The 26,848-nt window shown below is 35.3% G+C and overlaps 1 protein-coding gene across 5 annotated transcripts in view; it reads left to right on the forward strand.

The window, feature by feature from the left end:
• The window catches only part of FAM184A (family with sequence similarity 184 member A), an 88,753-nt gene extending 62,980 nt beyond the window's left edge, over window positions 1-25,773 (forward strand). The window contains exons 10-19 of one of the 5 annotated variants that reach the window (XR_012508648.1): window positions 5,665-5,877; window positions 7,831-7,984; window positions 10,367-10,494; window positions 11,893-12,077; window positions 12,507-12,653; window positions 18,743-18,860; window positions 20,851-20,955; window positions 23,639-23,841; window positions 24,697-24,791; window positions 25,417-25,773. Coding sequence is in view for 4 of the 5 variants with exons in the window: in XM_074368423.1 (XP_074224524.1) it covers window positions 5,665-5,877; window positions 7,831-7,984; window positions 10,367-10,494; window positions 11,893-12,077; window positions 12,507-12,653; window positions 18,743-18,860; window positions 20,851-20,955; window positions 23,639-23,841; window positions 25,417-25,498 (1,335 nt within the window). In the remaining variant the exon portion in view is untranslated. Of the gene's footprint in view, window positions 1-5,664; window positions 5,878-7,830; window positions 7,985-10,366; window positions 10,495-11,892; window positions 12,078-12,506; window positions 12,654-18,742; window positions 18,861-20,850; window positions 20,956-23,638; window positions 23,842-24,696 lie in introns of all 5 variants that reach the window. The other 4 variants (XM_074368424.1, XM_074368423.1, XM_074368426.1 and 1 more) reach the window with 4 other exon arrangements.
• Window positions 25,774-26,848: the final 1,075 nt, after the last annotated feature.

Genomic DNA, 26,848 nt, shown 5'->3' on the forward strand with positions numbered 1-26,848 from the left:
CTATAATTTATCAAAAAATGAAATTATATTTATGCATCCTATTTTTCAAAAAAATTTTTTAATTTTCTTTTTACAAAAATGAATGAACCCTTTCACATAAAACCTTTAAAAAGCAAATCATTTTTGAAAAAAATCATAATTTATATAACAGCCTTCTCCAAAAACACACAAGCATAAGATGAATAGTTCACTAGTATCTTGATAAATTGATCAAAACTGCAGGAGAGGAGGTCATAGGTAATATTACTTGAGGAAAATGTTTTGTTTTCCTCCTTGATCTCATAAAATGAACTGAGAGCAGAGGATAAGTAAAAAGCTAGGGCTTCAGAGACTTCTCTAGACATTGCTTTAAGATTATCGTTAAAGAAGTAGCCAGTGTTTTAGTTTTATGAATACCAGGACAATGGTTCTCAACTGTGACCGTGCATTAAAGTCATCCATGAAACTTAAAAAAGAGAGATGGGTGCAGCCTCCTGATAGACTCACATGTGCATGTGTTTGTACCATTTGTATTTGATGGGTTTGGTGCAGTGTTTGTAATAGCAAAACAAAGTGAGATGATCTGAATTTCCATCAGGAAGGATTAAAGTAATTATAGTGTATATATATTTTGGAATTATGTCTGTCAGGATACATTTGGCTATAAGCAGCAGAACATCCAGTTAACAGTGGCTTAAGCTGCCAAGATACTTAATCAAGAGTTCAGGTACTTTCTGTACTTCTGCTTTGCTGTGTTCAATGTGTTAACTTTTTGACCTCAAATTTGTCATATCACAGTTGTGACATGGCTGCTACAGCTCCAGCCATCACATTCTTGAATAGCTGTGCTAACGCAGGAGACTCTCCTTAAGCATGTTTTACTTTTATCAGGAAATAAAATCTTTCCCCTCAAATTCCCCATATACTTCCTTTTAGCTTATTTACTAAAACAGGATGACATGTCCTTAGAATTAGATTACTGTAACTTTCTTAATCCCTATCATAACTCACTCCTTGGTGCTGGGAGTGGGGCCTGCCTTCTTGAAGATAGGGATTTCCATTCAGTCCCTGAACAAGCTCTAGAGTTCAGCTAACTGGGGGAAGAAAGGAAAGGGGAAGATGTGTATTTGGGCATTCGAGGAGGCAAGGAACAGTGTGCCTGCCATACGAGGTCTGTGTAGTCAGTGAAAAGAACGGGCATACCTAAATGTCATGGATTGTGTACCCCAGAAATGTCACCATGAAAGGAAAAACAAACCTCTAAAAACACAAACTCATTGGCCTTCCTAATGAAGAAATCATTAACTGTCATTGAGTAAATCCATGGGTGTACTCATCTTAGAAGGAGCTACATAGAATTGGGTATGTGAAACATCTGCAGGTCTGGACAGCTTCATGGTTTCACGAATGCAGTAGTGTTTACTCCTCTGAGTAAGACACAGGGAATGGTCTATGCCAGGCGGCAGCCCCATGGGTGTCTGTTTCAGGACATTAAGCACTGGTCTCTTGAGGTGTGCCCTGGGGCCCCCAAGTCACTTGTGTGTGTAGCCAGTGTTTAGTCAGATCATGGCAGATATTCTCTCTACCTGGTGCAAATCATCCAGCCATTTATATGATGTAGTGAAAAAAAACCAAACTAATGAAAACAAAAAAGGAAATTATATCGAGAGAGGTAAATCATAAGGCTAGGGAGATAAAGTATTAACATTAATTACTCTTAGGGATTGGAATGTAGTAAGGAAAGGAAATGAAGGAGAATTCCTTTTTATTTTATACACTCCTGTATTTTTTTCACAATGAACACTTAATACTTTGGTAGTTAGGAATAATATGTTAGATGGCCTGGTTTTAATTCCAGACCTGTTTAATTAGAGTGTCCAGGGACCAGGACCTGGGCAAGTACACTTATTGAACTCTACAGAGATGATTCTGATATACAGCCAGGTTTGAGAACCATAGATTACATTTACTATCTCGAGAGATGCTTTGTTTTGAGGACAAACTATTTATATACCTTCTGTATTCTTTCATTTCTGTAATAAGACTCTGGTTTCTTAAATGGGAAAAACCACCACAACAGTGCATCAAAACCCAAAGGTTGTAGGTAGGATGTACATAACTAGTGCCATGTCTCATGTTGACATCCCAGCATATCCAGTACCTCAGATTTGATGTTTCAGTTTCTGTTTTGAGGGAGTTCTGCAAGTACCATCGTAGAGGTACAGAATCTCTGTGCAACTGCCCTGTAGGAAATAGGTAAAACTTTTCTTCAAAAAAGTGTATCCTTATGTTTTTTAATTTAATTTGTCTTTTTGAAATTTTTACAACACTTTATTTTCAGAAAGACAACAGTATTTTAAGTGGTAGAGACCAGAAGGTGGCGTTCACTGTCAGCACAGTTTGGCCTTTAAAGTTGTTTGCCAAGTATCTGGTACCTGTTGACCGGTAGACTATATTACATAATTTATATCTGAACTGCTGTGGTAAGAATTTTTTAAATTAGGATTAACATTTTTTTCTGAAATAAGGGCTCTCTTTGGTTTAAGATCAGCAAACTAAAAAGCCTTAAAAATTTTAATTATGACAAATGTATAGAAACCAACACCATATACTACATAATTTGAATGTATAATTTGAAGCAACTACTGCTTCTTATTTATTCTCAACAAATGCCTGTCTATAAACTGTTAGGAAAGCACTGATCAAGGTTGCCCAAACTAATGCAAAATCTGCTTTTGTTCTCTTTGGTTTTGAATTAATGAAGTTTTATATTAATATGCATTTCCATAAAGCATATTAAACTCTGCTGTTTAAATTATAGCTATGAAACATTAATTCATTTTACATTGCTTTGCTCATTATTTCTGTCTTTTAAAGTGCCATGTAACTTTCATGCTGAATAAAGGCTGACAATTTAATGCACTCTACTAATTGATTAATTTATAAAAAGAACAAAATAAGTCTTAATGCTGCATTGCATGATAAAGGCTTTCTGCATATAATTCACTGTTACTGTCTTGAGCATGAATCCAAAGATTTTTAGTTAGCCTTAATATTTTGTTGTGCTTTCAAAATTAAGAATATAAAATATCTAAACTAAGTATATTTGAACACTAAATTGCATGATATTTTTTGCATAGACTTTATATTTTCTTGAGTATAGATACCAAGATTAATCGTACAGCCTAAAATGAAAAATATTACTTTGGAGTTCTGTCAAGGTAAAGTATATTATGATATAAAATATTTAAGTGTATTAAGCTGTAGAGGTTTGAAAGTGTGCTTAGATTTTAAAGGTATAACTGTTACATGAATGTGGTACTTCATTTTAAATGTTACATTTCTTCATAAATTTCATCCTTAAACTGTTTAAGTGTGAGTCAAATTCTAATCAAATTAACATATGGGAGCTCTTTTTGATGGAGTAAATTTTTGAGTAGGTATTTCAGAAAATGAGAGACACTGCTGGGAACCGACTGGCTTCTTAGCAACCTAATGCACTTAATTGGAGGTCAGGGTCCAGGGCCACTGCTAGCCCGTATGGTGCCTGTGTACCAGTCAGAAGATCATGCCCATTTTCTTTGGGTGGACACAGACGGGTACCCAGGCCAATGGCTTGGTGAGCAGTTCATTCACTGGGCAGATTACTTCTCACTCGGCCAGGCGCCAAGTAATAGCTTTGACAAATATCAGTTATTATTCTACATGTAACATAGTCTTTTCCTAATGTTCCCATTTATGCTCTGACAGGTTGTCACCAGACTGGGCAGTCACAGGATTTCCCTTGCTGGGTCTGGGACTGGGGTTGGACTTGAGAAGAGAGTGGGTGGGGGCCTTCTCTATTTCAGGGACCAGCTAGCTGGGAAGAAACCAGCTCTACCATTCACACATCAGGGTTTACAGACACACATTTTTATTGCCTTTTACTCTTTTGTGTATGTTCTTTCTTTCTGGGTTGTCTTTCCTATTCACTTTATTTTGATTTTCTTTGCATAAAATGGTGAGAAATCACATGGCATACTAGATTTTGGTTCTCTGCTCCACAAATAGGGCTTTAGCTGTTGCCCTGCTTTTCTCCTGCAGTCTTCACACTCGCAGGGTTTATTTCAGCTGTAAATCATGAGTGCTACTGCCATTTATAAGTGTAGGGAGTTGCATGGCCTAGAGTTAGAGTGTTGCAGTTCACCTTGACTCCAGACATGAAACACCCTCTGAAATCTTAAGTTTGTTTAGAATTAACAAGTAGAATTCATATAACTTTCAATAGGTGGAGTCACTTCTTTGGAAGTACGTTAAAACAGACCGAGGTTGTATCAGTTGTATAATTTCTCACCAGTGCTCGGCCCTCTCCACAAAGGCAGGTGTGACCTTTATGGCTAATCCTGATGTGCAGCTTTTTCCAGACCCATTGCAGATGGCTGTCACCCGCCCTCAGCTCACTACAGTCTGGGCCGTTCCCTGCTGCTGGCCTCTGACCTCCCAGGCGTCCAGTCCCTCCTTTCTTATTTTGTGTCTCTGGTGATCCCCACCCTTTCTTTCCCGGGTCCCTTCCGTGGTGAGACATGTGAGGAGGCCATTATGTACCTCCCATCAACCAAGAGAAAGTCTTCCTAGTTACAGAAATTCACTTTGAAGTTTCCTCTTTCTGTTAGCTTTCTTGGCCAGAGAACTGTTTTACTTGTGTATAAACACAGCATCTTAAGTCATTTAATAGGACACGTTTGACAACTTTTTATCTGGTTCCCCCAAGTTCTCCCTAGCCTCAGACTTCTACTAGAATGTAACTGAGTTCTCTAGTTTCAAGTTTTCCTGTATATGAGAAGAGAAATAGATCAAATAAAATGGCTTCATCAAATCTGTTTTTAGAAGGAGGAACAACAAATCAGTTTTCCATTGCGAAAGAAGAGCACCTGTCATTATTAAACTAGAGGATTGTGAGAGGTTTGTGATTTTTAAAAAGCTTGAAGGTTTGCAAGTCCTTTGAATTCAATTGAAATTCAAAAATAAAAATCTTTCTTTTTATACCATAATTCTAAATTATAGAATGATAAATCTTTTAGAGCAATTTTTTAATCCTCAAATAATCTTAGCTACTGTTTATTGAGCACTTACTACATGCCAGGAGCTGTTCTAAGTGAACTGTGTCTAGTAACTCTTTGTCTCACACAGCCTGGGGAGGGATTGATACTACCAAGTGGAAGAGCTAGGATTTTAACCGAGAGCCCAGAGTCTTAACTATTAAACTAGTAACTATTAAAGTTCAACTTTGCTGCCTCAAAAGCAAGCAGTTTAACTTCTCACAGTAGGTAGTGTGATACTGTAAAGTGACCATAATCTAATAAATATGGTAGTTATCTTCTGTTTTTATTTCACATTATGAATTTTTATTGCAGTGCAACATAGGTGTTCATTATATTTCTAAATGTGGGCTGCAGTGTTCTTTAGGGAGTCTACAAACGTAATACCACTAAAACAGCCCATTTTTAAGGGTAATTACTGAAAACAATAAAAGTGGTAAAACTTAAAAATTAGATATTTATGGATATATTATAAAACATTTTACGTGGATATTTTGTTGAGGCAGCTTTTACTACTGTTCATTTCTTTGAAATGTTTTTTTCCCTTAGGCGATTTGTAAAATATGCCTTGTATCTATTCTTCTTTGTGTACCATTCTGTGGCACAGATTTCCTTGCTCAAACAGAATCTGGAGATACAGCTTTCCCAGTCTCAAACCTCTTTGCAGCAACTACAAGCCCAATTTACACAAGAACGACAACGACTTACACAAGAGCTTGAAGAATTAGAGGAACAACATCAACAAAGACATAAATCTTTGAAAGAAGCACATGTCCTTGCATTTCAGACTATGGAAGAGGAAAAGGAAAAGGAACAAAGAGTAAGTTCAAAGTGACATGTTCAAAAGTAATCCAACAGCCTAATAACCATTAATCTTCTGATTCTAAAGCATACGTTTTTTGCTCCCCCAAAATGATGTATTGCTTTATTTCAGTGTGCTTTCTAGGATATGACTGTCTTGTAGGGGTCACAGTGATTTAACATACATACTTGTTGCATGCTATAGCAGACAAATTAGACGAGAGCCAACGTTTTATTTCTGTTTCCCATTATAATGCCAAATTCATGATCAGACTAATACACTGATTTGTCAAATGTTAGCAGTGATTAAATAAATTTAGTTGTAACCACTATAAATACTATCTTGAATTTATAATAGTCTTTTCATCAAATTTTTAATTTTTCAGTCTGGATCTACCAAAGACATGTGTATCCAAGGAATATATATTTTTTATTCCACGTTTTCCCCCTCACACTTTTTATTATCTACAGAAGTCACAGTGAAATGACATTGGAAACATTTAAAAATAGTACAGTTCCCTATATATGGCCCCAATGGCTATATGAAAAGTAGTGAAACAAACAAGTCACTCAGAAAAGACTTAAATAGATACACTATTGGTTTAATTATTTGCCAGGATCTCCCCATATCCACTGTTTAGTTCTGTGTTAAAATGTTAGACACAGTGTTATTAATTTTGGTTTAATTCATTTCTTAACACTGTATTTTTCAATTTCTTCTAAGGGTCTTATGGATAACTAAGATAAAGATTTGATAGAAAAAGTTTTACTACTAATAATTTTCACCATGTAAAGTTATTACAGATACACATTTTTAATCCTGTACTTAGGTATAGACGCTTTTAAGAAGTGGTATGTTATTAAAAATTATTAAAACAAAAAAGTCGTATTCTTTCAAGAAATAAGTTGTAGTCGATTGATCTTGTCCAGAACATCAAGGAAGTTCCTGCATTCGATCTGCTTGCATTGCTAGATAATCTATTTGTTGGATACCATTTGTGAATTGGAATAACAGATAAGCTTTCATATCAGTACTTTAATTTTACACATTCAGCCTTTCAGAACTGAATCATTTTTCAAAAGAAATCATAACCGGCAATTTTATTGTCGGTTATTAGGTACCCAAGCTACCTAAGTCATGTTGTCTATACTGAAAGTCCTTTATTTTGCCTATAGTCAAATGCTTTATGCTTCAGGAAGAACATAAGTAGTCAAATAATTTTTAAAAGTGGCACTCTAGAGTAATGATGGAAGAAATACAGCCGTAGTTATAATGTGCTATCTTTCTCAGAAACCTTTCGTGTTATATAGTAAGAAAAACCCTTCCTGGCACAGTTCAGTCTCTAAACTTGAAGTTCCCTGAGCTCTCTCTTTTTTTTCTTTTGTGGCCACATATCTTCTCTTCATCTGAGCCACATATAGTCTGTTCCCTCTGGCTAGGCTTTTAAAACTGATCATATGAAAACTACCTACTCTCAGAGCTTTTGCTTCTGTTCACAAATGCAGGAGCAAAGACTGAGGAGAAAATAGCTGCAAAAATGTTACAGTTGCTTGGACTTGTAAAAGCCCTCCTCTCTTCCTAATCAGAAGATCTTTTCTGATCTGCCCTTCTCCACCTCTTTCCTAAGTCTACATCTGTGCACACAGAAGAGTTACTTGTTTATTTTAGGCCGTTTACATCCTTTAGCAGCTTTAGAAAATAGCTTTATTAGAAAACTGCCTTAGATAAAGTGTCCATATCTCAATTCATCACCATATATTGACTCAAACTGTTTCCATGATGATTATTCTACAGAAGTGACCCTACTAATTTGTTTTCTAATGATGATCATCTTATATCTAATTTTCTTGAAAATGAATTTAAAACGCCTTGTTTTCCTTAAATAATAACTGAGTTTTAGTTATTCTATTTTGTTTGTATTTCCTTTCTGTATTCTAGCATAATAATTTGAATATGTTTCTTTCATTCTAGGCTCTTGAAAATCATTTACAACAGAAACATTCTGCAGAGCTTCAGTCGTTAAAAGATGCACACAGAGAGTCAATGGAGGGGTTCCGGATAGAAATGGAACAGGAACTTCAGACACTTCGGTTTGAGTTAGAAGATGAAGGAAAGGCTATGCTTGGTATTTTGAAAAGATTATAATCCTGTCATATTTATTTTTACATTGTCCTAAGTTTAAAATTCAAGAAGAAATCACAAAGTTTTTCTTAATTTTTGAAAAATCAAAATGAACATCAAAGTGCTGTACATATTTTATTTGAGGTTACTGGATGAAGGAGCAAGTATGATGGAGTGGAATGGAAGGACACAGACAGTAAAGGGAGGTCCCCTCAGCTTTCTTCGTGCTCTGGCTGTGAGAGCAGCACCCAGTGGTGCTTCTGTGTTTCATTAAGGGACTAAGTGGAGTCAGGACATGCAGGCTCCCCATTATCCAGTGACTGAAGGGATTAGATGAGCAATGGAGCCACGTGTCTTTAGACGTGATTGTCATATTGGTTTTTTTTTTTTTTTCCCACTTCAGGATTTTGTTTTAATGAGAAAAGTCATAGTTAGGTCTGACTTCCTGTTTGGGTATTTTTCAGTTTTTTTAATTAAGTAGGATTTTATCTTTGAGATGTTAAAATCACTACCCTTTTTACAGGAGATCAATTGAGTTTGAAAGAAAAACTGAATGTGTATTTAAAGGGTTTTGGGTTTTTTTTTTTAGGGTCATTTAATAACTTTTTATTCCTGCCATCTCATTTTCCTTCTGGTTGGATGTTTCTCCCCCAATTCTAATGTTTTTAATGTCTGTTCTCACATTTCAGTGGTCCACTCTTTCCAAGTAAGAATTGGAAACAAAAAAGACCAAAGTGTTGTGAATATTTGGGGCCTCAAAGGGAAGCCATTTGACCCACTTTATCACCTCCACTATTTGAGTCCTCGGCCAAGTCCTTATAGCTCTCTCCTCTTCCTGAGGAGAGGTAAAAATGGGCCAGGTGTTGGAACTCTTGTCCACTGAAACATGACTTAAATCCCTCTTTATTGACAAAAGGGCTTTTTATGATTTCTTAACCTTAAACTTTTTATTTTGAGATAATTGCAGATTCACATGAGGTTATAAGAAATAGTACAGAAAGATCCTCTGAACCCTTTACCCAGTTTCCCCCAGTGGTAACATTTTCAAAACTGAAGTGAATATCAGAGCCAGGATGTTGACCCTGATCTTGTCAAGATGCAGAACATTCCCATCACCATGAAGGTCCCTGTTGTCTGTTTATAGCCATGTGTACTTCAGTCTCCTCCCTCTCTTTAACTCCTGGCAACCATTAATCTCTTTACCATGTCTATAATGTTGTCATTTTAAGAATGTTATAAATGTTATAAGTGGAACTTTTGAGATTGGCTTTTTTTACTCAGCATAACTCTCTGGAGATTCATCCAGATTGTTGTGTGTATTGTTTGTCCCTTTTTATTGATGAGTAGTATTCCATTGTATTGACAATACCGTATTTGTTGCCCTTCACCCACTAAGGAATATCTAGGTGTTTTCAGTTTTGTTCAAATTTAAGTGTTCATTTCTCTGGGTTAAATGCCCAGGAGTTGAGTTGCTAGGGCATATGATAATTGTTATATTTAGTTTTTTACGAAACTGCCCAAACTGTTTTCCAGAGTGGCTATACCATTTTACATCCCCACCAGCAATGTATGAGTACCCAGTTTCTTCACATCCTCACCTGCATTTGATGTTGTCACTATTTTGTATTTTAGCCATTCTGCAATGTAGTGATACAGTGTAGTGATATCTCATTGTGAATTTTACTTTACATGTCCCAGTAGCCAATGATGTTGAACATTTTTCCCTTTCCTAGGAAATTTGGGTGTGCTTTCATTTTAACTCATGTTCGTTTCTGATATCCCATTTAATTCCTTGACTTGCTGCCTTTCCCTCTAGTCTGTGCAGTTATAAGAACAGGGTCATACTATTTTCTCCCTCAGTATAGTACCTGGCATTCAGTAAATGTGGATTGTATGAAATAATCTCAAATTTAAATAAAAATAATGACTTTCAAATCACTAAGAACATTCACCAGCCAGTGCTTAGTGTCTTTCAGGGATCTTGTGGAAGAAGTCATACCTGGGTGGGAAGTTGCCTCCTAATATATGTTATAGTATCATTCAACTCTACAATGTATTATTCTAATAGTGAATGAGAAGAATTTTAAAAATTACATCTCCATTAACACCTGACTTGCAACCTTAAAACATGTATAGAAATACCTCGATCCATTTGAGCAACTAAAAATTTTCTCATTCTCATCAAATCTAGATGACCTCTAAATTCATGATATTCTCTGATAGACTGTAATATTTTAAGGGGCATACGTAATTCTGTGATATTTTAATCACATACACAAGTATCCTGTTTTTAAAAAATAATACTCTGTAACCTTTATAATTTTACTCTAAAATGCTGATAATATTTAAAAAATACACTAAATCTCTTTTTTTCCGTGGATTCCAGCTTCTTTACGCTCAGAACTGAACCATCAACACGCAGCTGCAATTGATTTGCTACGGCACAATCATCAGCAGGAATTGGCAGCTGCTAAAATGGAATTAGAGAGAAGCATGGACATGAGCAGAAGGCAGGTAAGGAACATTCTGTTCTGTGATAACTTCCTACATGTCAGTAGATCTGAGTGTTCACAGTTTCATGAAAATCGTTTTTAATAACTAGTATTTTCACTAGTAATTATTTACTGTCTACATTAAAGAGATTTATTTTTAAAGGGAGGTAGGTAATTTGTCTTAGTATAATCATTAAATGTCAGTTTATTTTATTACCTTTTAATTGAATATTTTGAATTTTACTTGCATCTTGGGAATGCGAACAATGAAATACAAATAATACAAAGAGTGAAAACAGAATACTATAGAACTGCAGTGTCCAGTAGAACTTTCCCTGGTGATGGATCTTTTCTGTATCTGTGCCATCCACTAAAGTAGTCACTAGCCAGATAGTCTAGCATGACCAAGGAGCTGAATTTTTAATTTTATTCAATTTCGGTTAATTTAAACTTGAATTTAAACAGACATATTGGATAGCACAGCTATAGAAGTAGCAGGTCCGCAAGAAGAAGAAAGAGAGTTAATATTACCATATCACTAGCAGTTACTATTCACGCTTTTCAAATTTTGCTCATTACTTTTCAAATTTTGCTCATTAGCCAAGGGTACCTCCTTTAAGTTTGTGATCTTGAATGTATCTCTCAATGAATGAATTTCCAGGCATAGTACAGTGAGGACTATTATTTGTTTATTAGTTTATTACCTATGACTTTCACTTTGTTAGTCTTCAGATATGTTTATGATCAGCTCAAAGTTTTCTTCATTACTAGAAAGTTATAAATGAGAAATGAGCCACCTTTTAACCATGGAAGGAAATTATATTCTCTTCATCTAGGTTGACATTGATCATTAACAATGTCTAGGCCTCCAGAACTTGCAGGAAACAATGACTTCTAGGAAAATGGAAGGGGGAGCTTATCTGTCAGGCAGGATAACTGCTGGATCAGCAGGAAACAAACTGTCTGCTTTCTAAGCCATGGGATGTGTGCATGTGTTAGGATCGCCTCCATAGATACAGGTCCTTTTTAACTTAAAAGGACAGTGGTGCCAACATTTTACTCCAAAACCATGTTACTTACTGAATGCCTAAGAGCCCTGTGTTCTGATCTCAGCTCTGCCATCGATTATAGATAATCCTTGGACAAATCATCTCTTGGGTATTGGTTTCTTCATTTATAAAATGAGGGAGATTTGCTTATATGGTCTTTTGGGTCCTCTGTGGCCCTGAAATTATTGAAGCTGCATCCATATTCATATATATGAAAAGAGAAGAGGCCTTGAAGTTTCCTTATTCCCGCAGTTTGCTTTTGAAGCAGTGTTAGATTTATCACATTTGACATTCTAGTATGTCAGTTTCTTTCCCTTAAACACGGAAAGTAAATATGTAGAAAACTTTTAAGAACTATTTGTATTTTTCAGAGTAAGGAGCACATGTGTAGAATAACCGATCTACAAGATGAAGTAAGGCACAGAGAGCATCACATCTCAGACTTGGATAAGGAGGTGCAGCACCTTCATGAAAATATAAGTGCCCTAACCAAAGAACTGGAATTTAAGGGAAAAGAAATTCTCAGAATACGAAGTGAATCCAACCAGCAGATGAGGTATGCCATTAATTACAGCAGAAGGAATTTGTAGTGTTATCTGAAAGGCTACTGCAGTATATTTGGCAATACATGCCTATTTTTATGACTAGATTGCCTTCTAGTAAGATATTGAAGACCTTACTTGTTGACTGTATTATAATTTGAATGTAGGAGAAATTTTTATAGTTTGAATGATGTATATGCATTTCATTAACTTTGGAAATTGTATATAATTACCTAAAAATCTTTTAAGATGTTATTTAGAAAAGCATTAAAGGAGACAACTGTAACAGACTAGAAGATTATAGCAAAGCAAAGCAAATAGGCTGTTTCCAGCTAATTTTCTATATATTATACCTAAAACCATTTCAACTATGGTAGAGTATAGAAAGTTTTAAAAGCTTGACTTCAGAATAACGTTTTCTTAACTAAAAATAAATTAAACAGGTTGCATGAACAAGATTTAAACAAGAGACTTGAAAAAGAGCTGGATGTCATGACAGCAGACCACCTCAGAGAGAAAAATATCATGCGAGCAGATTTTAATAAGACTAACGAGCTACTCAAGGAAATAAATGCAGCTTTACAAGTGTCGTAAGTCATGTTATATTGAAGAAAATTCATATGTGGATAATATACTGAGGAGCACTGTGTCTAACCTCAGATGAGCTAGTCTTTTGAATCTAATTAAATGATACTTTAAAAAAAAACCTAAGTGCTATATTACAGATGGTAATTGCACTATGATATACTGTTTAATTAGGAGAAGGAAGTTGAATAATTGTTTTATTAGCTCTGCTGCTACAATTTGATCAAGACAATACTTGTCCAAAGACTGTCCCTCAGGATCATGAACTACAATGCCATGATGAAAGCTCAAAAGATGTCCATTATTTAATGTTAAGTAAAAAGAGCATATTGTGACCAGTGGGAATATTGTGATCCTATACATACAGTAATAGTACATATTTTGAAAAAAATATCAAAAGATCTTATAAAACAACTAGAAAATTTTAATGTTGGTGATTCCCTTCAAAGACTGGATTAGGAGGTACTGGACTTGGGGAAGAGCAAAAATTTCCTTTTTATTTTATACACTCTACTTAGATGTTTTTTAAATTCCTACAACAAGCATTTAATTGTTTTATGATTTAAAAAATCAATAAAGGTAAAACAGCACAAAGTTACTACCTATACACAGTAACTCCAATATTGTTAAAACCAAAAGTTCTAATTATTGCTTAATGTTTGAAAAAAAAAAATTCGTAGCCCCTCTTTCTCACACACTTAACTTATAAACTTCTGTAGCCAAGGCAGCTAGCAGTCACTCCACCTAAACCGTGGCCCAACTTAAGTTATCTCAGATTTAATCTGAACTCTAAGCTGCTGCAAATGGTTTATTCACCTTCAGTGTTTCCTCTTCCAGTCAATTAAAAAGGCATCATAAAAATATATAAATGCTTCCACAAACTTAAGTAAAGTCCAAGTAGTGACTAAACCCATTACCCTCAGCCTCAAAGTCAGAAGTAAACTCTTCACTCCAGTATGCCTTATCCTGCCTCATCCCACAGCCACCCTTACTCCCAGTCTGCTGCCTTTGTGTCAGCCACACTGACTTTCTCAGTTTCCTTCCAAGATTCTTCTGCATTGTCCTCTATAATCAAGAATAACCTCCTACATGATTCTCACCTATTACCTTCCTCCAGTCTAAAAGTCACATTTCATCCATTTAACCAACTAAGCTTCATAGTAAATACTGTTACATATGTAACACATATGCCCACAATAACTTAAGGTGAAACAGAAAATAGACCCCCACTCACTGGCATTTACTTCAGTAGCCTCTGAGGTGAGGTGCTCTTTCTAATGGATATGTAAAGAATTTTCACATCAATAGGCACTCAGTGAACGTTTCACAAATAAATTTTTTATTAAATAAATATTACAGGGAACCCTATAATACTTACCACTTTATTAAGTTACTCTTGAAATGGTGAGGAGACTCATGATATCATTTCCCCAGTCACAGTGATTTTTGGTGTTTACTCTTGTTGGAAGTAAATTTTTAAATCCTTTTGAGCCACAGTAAGAGCTCAGATACCTGCCATGTAGAAAAGCTCATAACCTTAGGCATTACGTAGAAACCAGTTATGATAAAACCTAGCGCCTGGGCCTTCCCTCTGGCCTCAGTGTTACTTATCAGGTAGAAGCTGAAATCCTGGCACTCCTCACTTCATACTCTGAGTGAACATGCTCACAGAAAGAATAGCCTCTGTCTGTCCGTGTGTCCTGTCCCCTTGGGAATGGTGATTTACAGAGAGTAAAGGTTATATCTTTGTTTTTACTTTATTCTGTTTTTTCGGTGATTTTTCACATTATGAATTTTCAATAGATGATAAATAATAAGTTTTTTGTATTCATTTTTAATCATTACAGAATTAATATTAGTCCCAAGTCAGATATTTTACCTGCTTTTCCAGATCTGTCATTTGTTTTCTGCTTCAACTAGGTCTATGCTACCCACCCATGTATTTTTTTTTACCTGCTGTCCTCATGTAATTAGCTTCTAGTTTTAGGTATCTACTCTTTTAGTTAAAAACATATACAAATGCATTTAGACCAGCACTGTGTAGTCTATTTTTCTGTAATAGCAAAAATGTCCTGTATCTGTTCTGTCTAGTACAGTTGCTACTATCCCCATAATGGCTGTTGAGCACTTGAACTTGTGCTAGTGCAACCAAGGAACGGAGTTTTTAGTTTCATTTAATGTTAATTAGTTTAAAATTAAATAGCCATATATGGGCTAGCAGCTTCCATGTTGGAAAGCACAGTTTTAGGTGATTGGATTTTCTGGTCCATGTCCTCAAATGCAGCCTACTTGGATCTGCTGAATGGTTTTGATTTAGACAGAGGCGGAGATCAGGGAGGGTCTGTTCCAGTTTAAGGAGCTGGGGAGAACAACTTTTGAACTATTCTCAGCCTGTTTCAAAGGACTGAGGGTACCCTGCTGAAGTTCTTAATCAACCACATACTGACTTTCAAGCTTCAAGATCAGAAAAAACTTGTGGATTCTTGGAAGTGGGTGGTAGTGGAGGGACTAGAGGAACATGGCAGGCTGAAGCCTGGAGCTGAGGGGCCTCTGGAGCAGCTGGAAACTTCTTGCCTCTCCTCTTGCCCCAAACCCTGTTGGGCTCCAGGGAAATGAAATGGGGACTAGAAATTTAAAGGCGGGAATGCACGCTCTGAACATCGTAGCATCGGTGATAAGAGTTGTGTGTCTCTTATGGAATGATTACTAGAAATCCTCAAGTGCTGGGTATTAACGTCTTCTTAGATTTTCAGATATTCTGTAGAAGCTTTTATTTTCTTGAGTGGTATAGTATCTTAGTGAAAACATTGTATCCAGTAAATACATCATGGTTTTTGTTTTAGAAACAAAGAAGAGAATGGACTGTTCTAAACTTCCTTTAAGCTAAATATAAATATACCCAGAACTTGGAGTCATGGCAGATCTTGGAGTCATGGTTTGGTTCAGAGGTTATTATTGATTGTTTAGATTTACTTTACCTTAACTTCTCATTCTACTGAAGCCAAAAGATAATTTCTTCTTGGGGGAAAGCTTGAGTTTCTGTACTTGGACTTTAAGTATGTCAGTACTCTAATTAAAAAGAAGCTCTCCACCACACCAGAATTACTTACTCTTTAAAAGTTTGATTTTTTTTATATCTATAATACCCTAATTGTTTTTTTGTTGTTCTTTGATTTTTAAATCACCATACAGGTTATTTTCATAAGCTTTGTGAAGTAAGGACATAGTCATCCTATTGTCACAAGTCAGTCTGTGCCTGTAATTTATGGGAAAAGAAGAGTTTAACATTAAGCTGCTTGAATTATTGTATTTCCTTAAGTCTGTAGAGAGGATGGTATAATAGAGTTCTTTCATCTTATACAATCAAAATTCTAGGATAGATATGTGCCTAATAATACTGTCGTTTGGCTCTAAAATCTCAACTTTTTTGTCAATTATTTTATAAGCATGGAAGGTCTGTCAACTTGGAAACATTTTTATATAGCTTTTATGCATTTATATTTTTGGTTTGTGTTGTCCATGAACCACAGACATTGACCTGTATATCCTCAGAGCCAAAAAAAATCAGGGCACTCATGCCTGGGGAGAATCCAACAGTGACCATAATTAGTGATTTTATATGTTCTACTTCCGTCTGTTCTCTTTGTGTTTCTTCTAAAGCGAATCTGTATTTGGAGTAAAAGCCTGTGTGGTTCCCTCAAGGCAGTGTTTTCCAGGCTTTTAATCCTTCCTATTCAGCCTTTGGGGATTTGGTCATTTCTAGCTACCTGTGATACTGTTTTCTTAGTATTTTTAATTGGCTCATTTTAACTTAATCTTTTCCTGTTAAATTTTTATCTCTGCAGTAAAACCATTATCACTACTGAAAAAATCTTATCCATTATTCTAAATAGAAGCTAAGCTGTAGTTAGATAACTGTAACTTCTGTGAGAATACAACAGTGTTATCGGGTCCGGCTGGCACTGATGCTGAAGGCCTGCCTGACTGTCAGCGAAACAGCATTAATAGACATGTGTGTTATGAAGGCCAGTCAAGACCCACACAACCAGACTTTCTCCTTCTTGTGACCAGAAAGATTAAAGGAGAACAAACTAAAAACCGTCCCCTGAATCACGTCTTCACACCTAGTCTTTGGGAAGCTGCTGGCTTAGCCACGTGGGACATCTGAAAGGGAAATGTTGACTGGTGTTGGCTTGAATGGATGTCGGAATAGTACCAAGTGTTCTTCCTATCGGGATTTCAGAAGACTAGCAATCCTGAAAACATGTTTGCAAGTTAAATCTACATCATGTTACTTGTTCTCTCCTTTAATGCTTTCCCATTTGTGTTTATATGGATTATGCTTTTTCAATTTGATCATTTTTTCCCTTTAATATCCAGGTATCTTTTTAAAAAATTATTGGCACTAAAGATTTTTTGTGGGGAGGATTAACTGGTAATAATTTTGTAAGTAAAGAATGTTAAAACTAAATGAAAACATACACTCACTAAAACTTAGGTTAGTAGACCTTTATTATGCAAAAAGGTGGTTTAAGACTGTAATTGTTTTAGATTCACTTTACCTTAACTTCTCATTGTAGTAGAACAAATGAACATAATAGTTTTAAATATGGCTTTAAATTGAGTTTTTTAGTGACCATTTACTACCAAGTATTCTTGTTCAGCTGCAAGAAACAGTTTAAAAATCTTATACCTTGCTTTTAATGATGAAGAAAGTACTCCAGTGACACCTTGTGGCTACTCCAGTATTAAACCCAAATAACTTTTTCCTTGACTAAATAACTGTTTCCCAAGCTTTTTAAAACCGTTGCCCATAAAATGTATAAACCTCTGCCCATACAGTGCCACATCATGGTAAAATGCAAGGTTACTGTATGTGAGCTCAGTGAATTGTCACAGAAGAACAGAAGTGAAGATAATGGAACTAGCCTCACGCTGAACTGACAAAGGCCCTGCTGATCCTGGGACAGTCACACCCTAACCCCACACTTCCTCACCTTCACACCTCCCCACTTCCCAGATCAGAACTTCAGCCGTGGGGCTGGGTATGGAGCCAAAAATGTCATCTCCAAGTCTTTGGCTTGAGCTGAGTTCGTGGGGTTTACTGAAGGTACTAAAATACTGATTCTGATATGCCCCTGGGATCGGAGGGCAGGAGTGGGGCACTGATTCCCAGAAGACAGATCTAGAAGCTACTCAGATTTGAGTGAATAAATTTTTCTGTGAATCTTTATTAACCATAATTTTACTGAGCTTAAGTTTATCCTTTACATTTTAAAGATAGTAAGTTTTTAAGTTGTTTTAATTATTTGAATTTTCTCAAATTCAGAATTCTTTTTTTCAAACTAAGCTAGTAGGTTCCGTGTGCATCCTCTTCCTTCTGCCCTGCCCTATGTTCTTAGACTCTGCAGGCTCCATGGCATCTCTGCTCATTAAAACGGCCTCTTTTCTAGAGTCTTCAGTGTCATTCAGTCCTGTTACCTTCTCATTCAGGGCAGAAAAGGCCTAGAAGAAAATACAATTCTCCTCCATCTAATGAACTGTTTTTTACAGTTTATATATATTAGCTGGTAACACTGAATTTGTAAAACTATGTTTTCCATAAACCAGGAAAGAATGATGTCAAGAATGATGTCATATGTGTGTCCTTTGTTCCCCTTCCTTCTGTATCTTCTGTCCTTTTTGTGTATGTTACTAAGCCTTATGTCAGTACACAGTATTGTATTTGTGGTAAGTTCTCCTAATAGCAAGCCTGCATTTTCAGCATCAAACCTGTATTTCCTAGAACAGTATTATTCAGTTTATTGTTTCTCCTATAGACCATACCTCACCTCATTGCCAAGTACACTCAAGTGACTTAAAATGAGAGAATTCTTCCAAAAGTAACCTGCAAAGCCTTTAATGAAATCATCTACCCTTGGAGAGCCTTTAATAACACTTCCCCTTGAGGCAGTTATGTCTTTATGCTTTAAAGTTTTAAGGAAAAAAGTTTAATTTTAAATTTGTGTTCAACTGAACTAATTTGAAAAATGTAGGCATTACAGAAGAATGTGTCTGAGCCATATCAATGAACTAAAAGTTTTCTTGTTTTTAGACTAGAAGAAATGGAAGAAAAATATCTAATGAGAGAATCAAAACCAGAAGATACACAGTTGATTGCGGAATTAAAGGCCATGCTTACAGAAAGAGACCAGGTCATAAAGAAACTAATTGTAAGTTGTTTAGGCTTGGGGGTGGGGAGGTGGCGGGGGTTATGGTGTAATCATGTTGGTAATCGATAAGACTGCTGATTGGGGCAAAAAATTTTTAAGTAATGCTAAATGAAAATTGAAAGTACAAAATATATGTATTGTGATTGAGAGTTTAGTAACATGTTGATGAGTGAGGATAAGAAATACAAAGTAATTTTAAAATTTATAATTTGGTATTGGGTAAGAGGATTGTGCCTGGGTTTTTTTTGTTTTTTTTTTTTTTGGTAATTTTTAAAAAGAAATAGTCTTTTGAATACATATTGAATGTTTAATGTCATTGGCAATGTACAGTTAATTTACTATTGAAGTGTATGTGTATTGACCGTATACAGTTAATATGCTGTTGAAGTGTATGTGTATTGTACATGTAGAATTAGAACTGGATAGGAAAGAACAGTCTACACATGCATGCATTAGCCTGCATTGTACACTTCCAGTTAGTCATATTAATTTCCTAAAGTGTGTTCCACCGAAACCTGATTCAGAGAGGTACCACATGGAGGAAAGTTTCCATTTGCTTAGGGTTCTAACCTAAGAAAAGCAACAGGCTCTCTATTGAGGGTCTCAGTCCATGCTCAGGTGTTAGGGACTCTGAGAAGTCCAGCAGGGAAGAAAATACAGATTTAACAATATATACTCTGCCTTCATTAAACTCATTATTCCTCAAGAATAAAAAATATACAAATGTTTTAAAATTCATGAAACATTTCAGTCTTCTAAAATTATATGACCTGATTAATAATTGAAGTATTTCTTTTTACTAGCACTAACAAATAAAACTCTTTCAGAGTAAAACTAGAAATAGACTGTTAATAATTCTATGTGCTCGTTGAGCCCTTCATAAAAACTTTGAGCATTAGCATGCAAAGACAGCCTAAGAGCTTATTTCTGAAGTCCTTTTTCCTTAATGTATTTCTTTTAGCATTTAAGAAAGCCATCTTATTATCTGGGACTAGAAATTCCTGCCAAAATCAACAGGTAGTCGACTGGGGTTCATAGAAGGAACCCAGGAGTGGGCATTGGAAAGACAGAGTATGTGCTACTTCATCCCACTAACCACCCAGTTTTCCAAGCTTTGTGAACAGAGCACAAGCCTCCTGGCCTGCTCTATCTGATAGCAGAACATTCATGGAAAATTACCTTATATTCCACACATGAAATTAGCAAAAGTAATAAGTATGCTTCATCTATAGTAGAAGTAGCTATTGATTTTCCAGTTTTAGCCAGAGGGTTGTTCTGCACTCTTTTACTATACCCTGATTCTGTGAACTGTGAGGCTGAGATTAATGATGCAAATGATAGTGATAACTAAGAGGGGGTTGAAGAATCCAGTTCTGCTAGAGTTATTACCCTGCATTTCACACACACACAGATCCATTTACTTATATGTTTACTTCCTACTGCCTGATTGTTCATTTAGCACATGTTGGTGGAGCCAAAGGCAAAGGGTTTATCTTATCTCTGTATTGGCCCTTCACTTTTTCTCTGTTTTTTGGTTACCATTGCTGTAATACATCAATATCTCAAGAGAGGAGATTAGGCAAGATCAAATACATTTCCAGTACTAAAGAATAATGTATACTATAGTATCATCATCTTATATGGAAACAACTCAACCATGCATGCAGCTCCATGAATGCAAGTTAAGCCTGCTCAATCTGCAGTCAGCCCTCTGGAAAGGAGGTGGACAAAATAAAACATTTAGATCCAGCCTTGGAGGGAAAAGGTATGAAAGGGTAGAGAAGAGTCTCGGAGCACAGGGTTTGAAAGGTGTTGAAAACTTACCCACCAGCAGACTTTAAGACCCTGGCAATCAGGTCTAGAAATCTTTGAATAAAGTATAAATTTTCAAGTTTTATATTAAGTTTTGAATGAAATGGCATTTATACAATTAAGTTTTCAAATATTCAATAGAAAATGTTTAAGAGATGTTTTTAATTCTTTTGCATAGGAGGATAATAAATTTTATCAGCTGGAATTAGTCAATCGAGAAACTAACTTCAACAAAGTGTTTAACTCAAGTCCTACTGTTGGTGTTATTAATCCACTGAGTAAGGTATGTGCTGTAAACATTGTAAAATAGAAATGTGGTTTAAAACTTGATTAAAATTTTTATAAAATATTTACAGCAGCATAGGATGAAGCTTCCAAAAAATGTTTCCTTAAATTTAATAATCTAGGACTAAAATCTCTGAATTCTTTATGTACTCATTTTCAGAATGAGATGCTAATAATATTCATTTATTTGTTGAGAATTCATACTCCTTAAAACAGTATTTTATTATTATAAAACCTTGGTTCTACGATTTTATTTTTCAGACCTATTAAAAAAAAAAACAAAAAAACTAACTTCTGAGTCTCCTCAAGATAATTTCTTGTCATTTCCTTAGTGTTCACGATCCTCTATGGGGTCCTAAAAGGTACTCCAGCTCTGTATACCGAACAGCTTTTCCTGACTTAGGGCCTGCCATTTTCTTTAATTATTCTTTTTTAAAATTTTGTTGCTTTTTTAGTGTATTTGTTTGTGTTTTAATGGCAGTACTGAGGACTGAACCTAGAAGCTCGTGCATGCTGAGCACGTGCTCTACCACTGAGTCACACCCACCCCTCAAGGCCTGTCATCTTCATGGGCCTTGGATGGGACATGTGCTCATCTTCAGAGAAGGGCCTCACTTCTCTCAGTCTTACTGCCTTGCTTGACAATTAAAATGGAACATGACCTGTTCTTACATTTTGTTACTGTCTTAGGACAGATAGAAGAGCCTTATAGACAAACGAAATGGACATGGCTAAGTCTTACACACCTTTCTACCCAGCAGTTCCTGTGGCTCCCGTCATAGCACTGTGGGTGCAGTGGGTAGTCAGTGTGTCTGTTCAGTTGCAAAATTTTGTCATGTTTTCTATAAACTACTACAAATTATTGTAGTCAATAAAGCAAATAATAAAGAAGGAATAAACATGTATGCTGGCTTCATAGAAATTACATTATCTTTTACCAAAAATCAGTAGTAGAAATAAAAGCTATTTTATTTGATTTGGATTTAATTTTCACATCATACCTAATTTCTCTTAGGCCCTTAGCCAGAGATACCTGCTTTCAGAGCTCATAAACCTTCTCCATTAAGAGATGGAATCTATCCTTTACAAGTTAAAGTGCTTCAAACTTTAAACTTAAAAGTTTAAAAGTAGAATGACTTAAATAATTTATAAAATAGAATGCCTGAAGTAGGGAAGCCTGTGGTATCTCCGGAGTCTAAAACAGTGCCTGCCAATGGAAGCCTCTCAATAAATAATTGGTGAGTGAATGAATATAGTTAGTTTCAGTTTTTAAATTCATTATTTAGAGCGAAAATAAGCTTTTAATTAAAAAGCTAGGTTATGAGACTTGTTGAAAGAAGATTAGAAATATTTTCTTTCTTATTATTTGGTTTGGAGTTACATTTTTAGGCACAAAACCATTACCGTAGAACTTTACCAATGATACTTGTGATCTCTTAAAGTAGAAACCTTAAAGTGGGTTTAATTATGCCCTCTCATGACTAGAACAAGAAAATGCAAAAGATACATCTTTGTAAATTTTGACTCCTAAAAGTGACTCAATTTTCACAAATAGTTCTGAAGAAGATACTATTCTTCCTTTCTTTTTGCAGTTATGCTAAAATAAGCTTTTTTTTTTTTCAGAGACTTTGTGATTCACTGAAAATGACATAGAGGACAATGTCTAGATAGTGAGCTATAATAAATAAAAAGGCCATCTTGTCTATTAATTGTATTTTTTTCAAACTCTGGAATTAATTTGCAAAATTATTTTATAAATTTAATTAGCATACATTTAATTAGTAAAAGATTGGACTGTTCAAAATATCATACATGTTAGTTTTCATTCCACATAGCAAGATGATGCTCATTGGTTCTACAGGTGTGAATAAAATACAGACTAAAACTAATGATATGGAAGCTGATAGATTTTAGTAACCTGCAATTGTATTGCTCTTTTCATCTATTAATTTTAAAGACCAATTAAAAGATAAAAAACATTGATCACTTTTATTATACATACTTTAAATTTTTAAAAATATTGTGAGCCAATTGTAATACTACCAATTAATTGGTAAATGAGACTTAACTATGCAGATTTGATTTTCCCTCTTCAGAGAGATGGTACAGTGAATTTAAAACCAAATTATTTCTCTGGGTCAGCTCTCAATCTTATGTAGAAATGTGAGTTTTCTTTCAAACACCTTTGCCAAGCATTTTTTCATTCCTTTTATTTTCCAGGCAAGAACTGCCTCCCTTTGACAGATGGCTAAAGTTCACGGACCTCTCTTTTAAAATTATGTTAACTTTTCACCTTCTCCTAATTTTAGCCTAAACCCATTTAACCTCATGGTATCCGCAAGATCTACTCTTTCCCCTACTTTCCCTTCTCGGCCCAGTATTCTTTACCCTTGGCCTTCTTCCCACCCCTCCCCTCCCCCCACCCCATGAGCCATTCCTAAACGTTTCTTCCTCATTCTTTCTGTCCTAGCAGCATGTCTGTCTGTGAGGATTCCATGTAGATAAAGAGCACCTCCAAGGATCCCCAGACCACACTTTGGGTAACACTGGTTCATTTTAACATCCCAGTTTAACATAAAGCTTCCAAAATTTTCCCATGCCAAATTTATATCTTCTACTGTTCCTACTTTCTCATTCGTCCTTATGCAGGACTGTCCTCACATGTATTATTTTTAATGCAGCAAAAGAAGAAGAATGATAAATCACCAACAAACAGGTTTGTGAGTGTTCCCAATCTAAGTGCTCTGGAATCTGGTGGAGTGGGCAATGGACATCCTAACCGCCTGGATCCCATTCCTAATTCTCCAGTCCATGATATTGAGTTCAACAGCAGCAAACCACTTCCACAGCCAGTGCCACTCAAAGAGCCCAAGACATTTTTGAGGTGAGCCCCATCTCACCAGTGATTTCTTTTCTTTTTTAACTTGAGAAATTTACTTTGTTACATTGCAGAAATCTACTACTTTAAGAACAGCCTAGGAAAATAAATTTTACTGTGAAATATTTTCAAAATATATCACCGCTCTAAAGAACTTTTTGACTGTTAAAAAGATTTTTTTCTGTTTTCTTGTCAGTCAGTTTTCTGAATGCTGAAAGAGGTGCTAATGTAATTCATATGCTTAGGATTTTAATATTTATGGACTATGGCTTCATTTTTAGAATTATCATCAATTTTTCATTAATAATCCATCCTTGATACAGAATGAACATGAAAATATTTTTTTATTAAGTAGCTTTTGTCTCTTAAATGTTTATTTTTCCCTTGCTTATTTATAAATATATGTGCTTATTGCCAAAATAAAAAATAAGCTCTGGGAACTTAATGACAAAAGTAAGTAGGAAATTTAAAAAAAAATATTTTTTTAATTCTAATTTTAAGTTATCTCACAAGAGTTCTTGATTAAATGTATTAACAAGTAAAGTTTGACTGAAATGCAATTATTTATCCATGAAATAAAGTTAGAAAGTACTGCCATTTTATGCTTACCTTACTATTACTGAATTTGTGCTGTTTTAAAATTTATTTTTTGACTTATTCTTACTAAATCTCAGTGTCACTAGTAATAATCTTAGAGGTAGATTACTTTTCTCTAGGCTAAGTGATTAATGACTAATTAATGACATTATTTTCAATAGAAAAAAATAGCAAGAATGAAAAAATAGTCAAGTACACCTTTGAACATGTCTTGTGCTAAATACTTTGTGTTGCTTATTTTCCCTTGTGCATGGGTATGTTCAGGTATCAGTAAGATGCATGTGCATGGGCTCAAGGAACATGACTACTGGAGTTTCCATTACACATTGTTGCGTGCCTTGTAATTTCCCCCAAAGACGGTAGGGATTTTTTTATTTTCTTAACTAGCCCAAAGAATCTTTAGTTAGAATTAAGATAAGTATAAATTATATAACTTTGAAGATGGAAGGGAAATTGGCTTTTTAATGCACTCCTTTCCCGTAGAGTATTTGCTTGTAGAATTATGAAAGATTAATTTAAATATACATATAGAAAAAATACTATACCATAGTTTAGTTACTTACTTTAGTTATATTTAAGGACACATCTGTAAGAAGTGCTTGTGTCAGATTTTAAAATTTTAATTAACGAAAAGAGAAAAGGTGCTGAATGAGAAGAATGTTCTCTTGTTCTCTTATTTCCCACAGTTCCTCCTGAATTTTTTAATTCAAATCAGGTCACATTATTTTTCTCAACTGTTTGAGTTTTTGTTTTTTTGCAATTGTTGCAATGTGGCTCTTCCTTAATGGACTTCATCTGAGCTGCTGATGCACTCTCATGGAGTGGAGAACCCGTCTAGTGTAGAGAAGTAGCAAATCTTTAAAACCCATCTTCTAACGTAGGGAACCAGTTGTGGTCATCTGCACTGATGTTTTATGTGCTTTTCCCTTCATTTTGCAAAACAGCTTAATGCTGGGTTACATGTCTCTCTTTTTATGAATTCAGTCCTCCTCAGAGTGAAGCTTCCCCGGTGGCTTCTCCAGATCCCCAGCGCCAGGAGTGGTTTGCCCGGTACTTCACATTCTGAAAGAATTGTTTTGGCACAGCTCTGTGTGGACTGTTGCTGAGAGCATGACCTTATACAGAACATTATGTGAACAGGCTTTCCTATGTCAAACACTGTGAATGAGAAAAGTATTTGTCTTTTCAATTGAAAGTGCACTGTATTTCCTGTGATATTTATTGGAATCGTTCTATAAGGTACTATATTATGTGTGTAATTATAACAGTTATTTTTATTTGAGATGGAAGAGTCTTTAACCTTTGTAATTACTGCATAATAAATTTTGTTAGAACAAACAATGTTTTTCTTTTTTTTCTAGTAAGTTTTAATTTTTAAATACTTTTTAATTCCAGGTAGGACTTGCCAGAAAATTTTACTGCATAAAAATCATAAAATATTAAATTATTTTACTTTATTAATAACAAAATCAGAATAGGGAAATGTTAAAACTTATTGATTTGTTTCATTACCACGTATAGCTATAACTCAACCACATTCTCTAAATTTACAAGGCTAAGATGAAAACACTTGTGGAAATTATGGACTTTCAAGTATATAAAATACTACCAAGTTACTTATAGTGTTTTTTAAAATTATTCTCTAGAATTTATAGTGCAGCATCTATGAACGGTGAGACTGGGATGCAGGATCAAGATGGGGTTGGTTTGTGTTTTATCCTATTTTGGGACTGGGGAGGGAGAGAAGGAGAAAGAAGAGACAAGCAACAACCTTCACCTGTGTCACTGGGTTACATGGTAACATTAAAGAGATGGTCCAAGAAGTCCTGTAACATTGTTAACATTGTGATTGAAGAAAAAGTTTCAGCAAGACATTCATTTTGATAGAATGTAAAAAGCAACGTAGAATCTTGGAATCTTGGAGTTAGAAGAGGCCTTAAAGGCCTTCTCTTCCAATCTTCTACAGAATGCTCGGCTCTCCTGTGTAACATCCCTGAGTGAACTTCAATACTTCAGTGGTAGGAAGCTCACCTCCTCTGAGGCTCCCTCGTACTGGCTCTGCCACCAACCAGTATCTTAACCTCTGTGACTCCATCTCCTGGGCTCCTTCCTACAAAGAATAAGAGAGTTTGAGAAAGGTATAAATTACTACCGTTGTCTTGGAAAGTAGAGAAAATATACTGGGGAAGTGTAAAAGGATTGTCAGGCAGTGCTTGAACTCAGACTGTATATTATATATGTTACATATTGTTTATAAGTTACATATATTTTTTGAAAATACAACTAAAGAACCTTTATTTGTTTTTCACTACGACGTTATCTTGAGGATATAACTAAACTGTGTCACCACCCCCCATCCCAATTTGAAAGGGTTAGTACAGTGAATGTTATAAAGCAGATAAGAACAGTTTGAAGG

Source organism: Camelus bactrianus, chromosome 8, assembly GCF_048773025.1.
Source record: "Camelus bactrianus isolate YW-2024 breed Bactrian camel chromosome 8, ASM4877302v1, whole genome shotgun sequence".
Classification (NCBI taxonomy): domain Eukaryota; kingdom Metazoa; phylum Chordata; class Mammalia; order Artiodactyla; family Camelidae; genus Camelus; species Camelus bactrianus.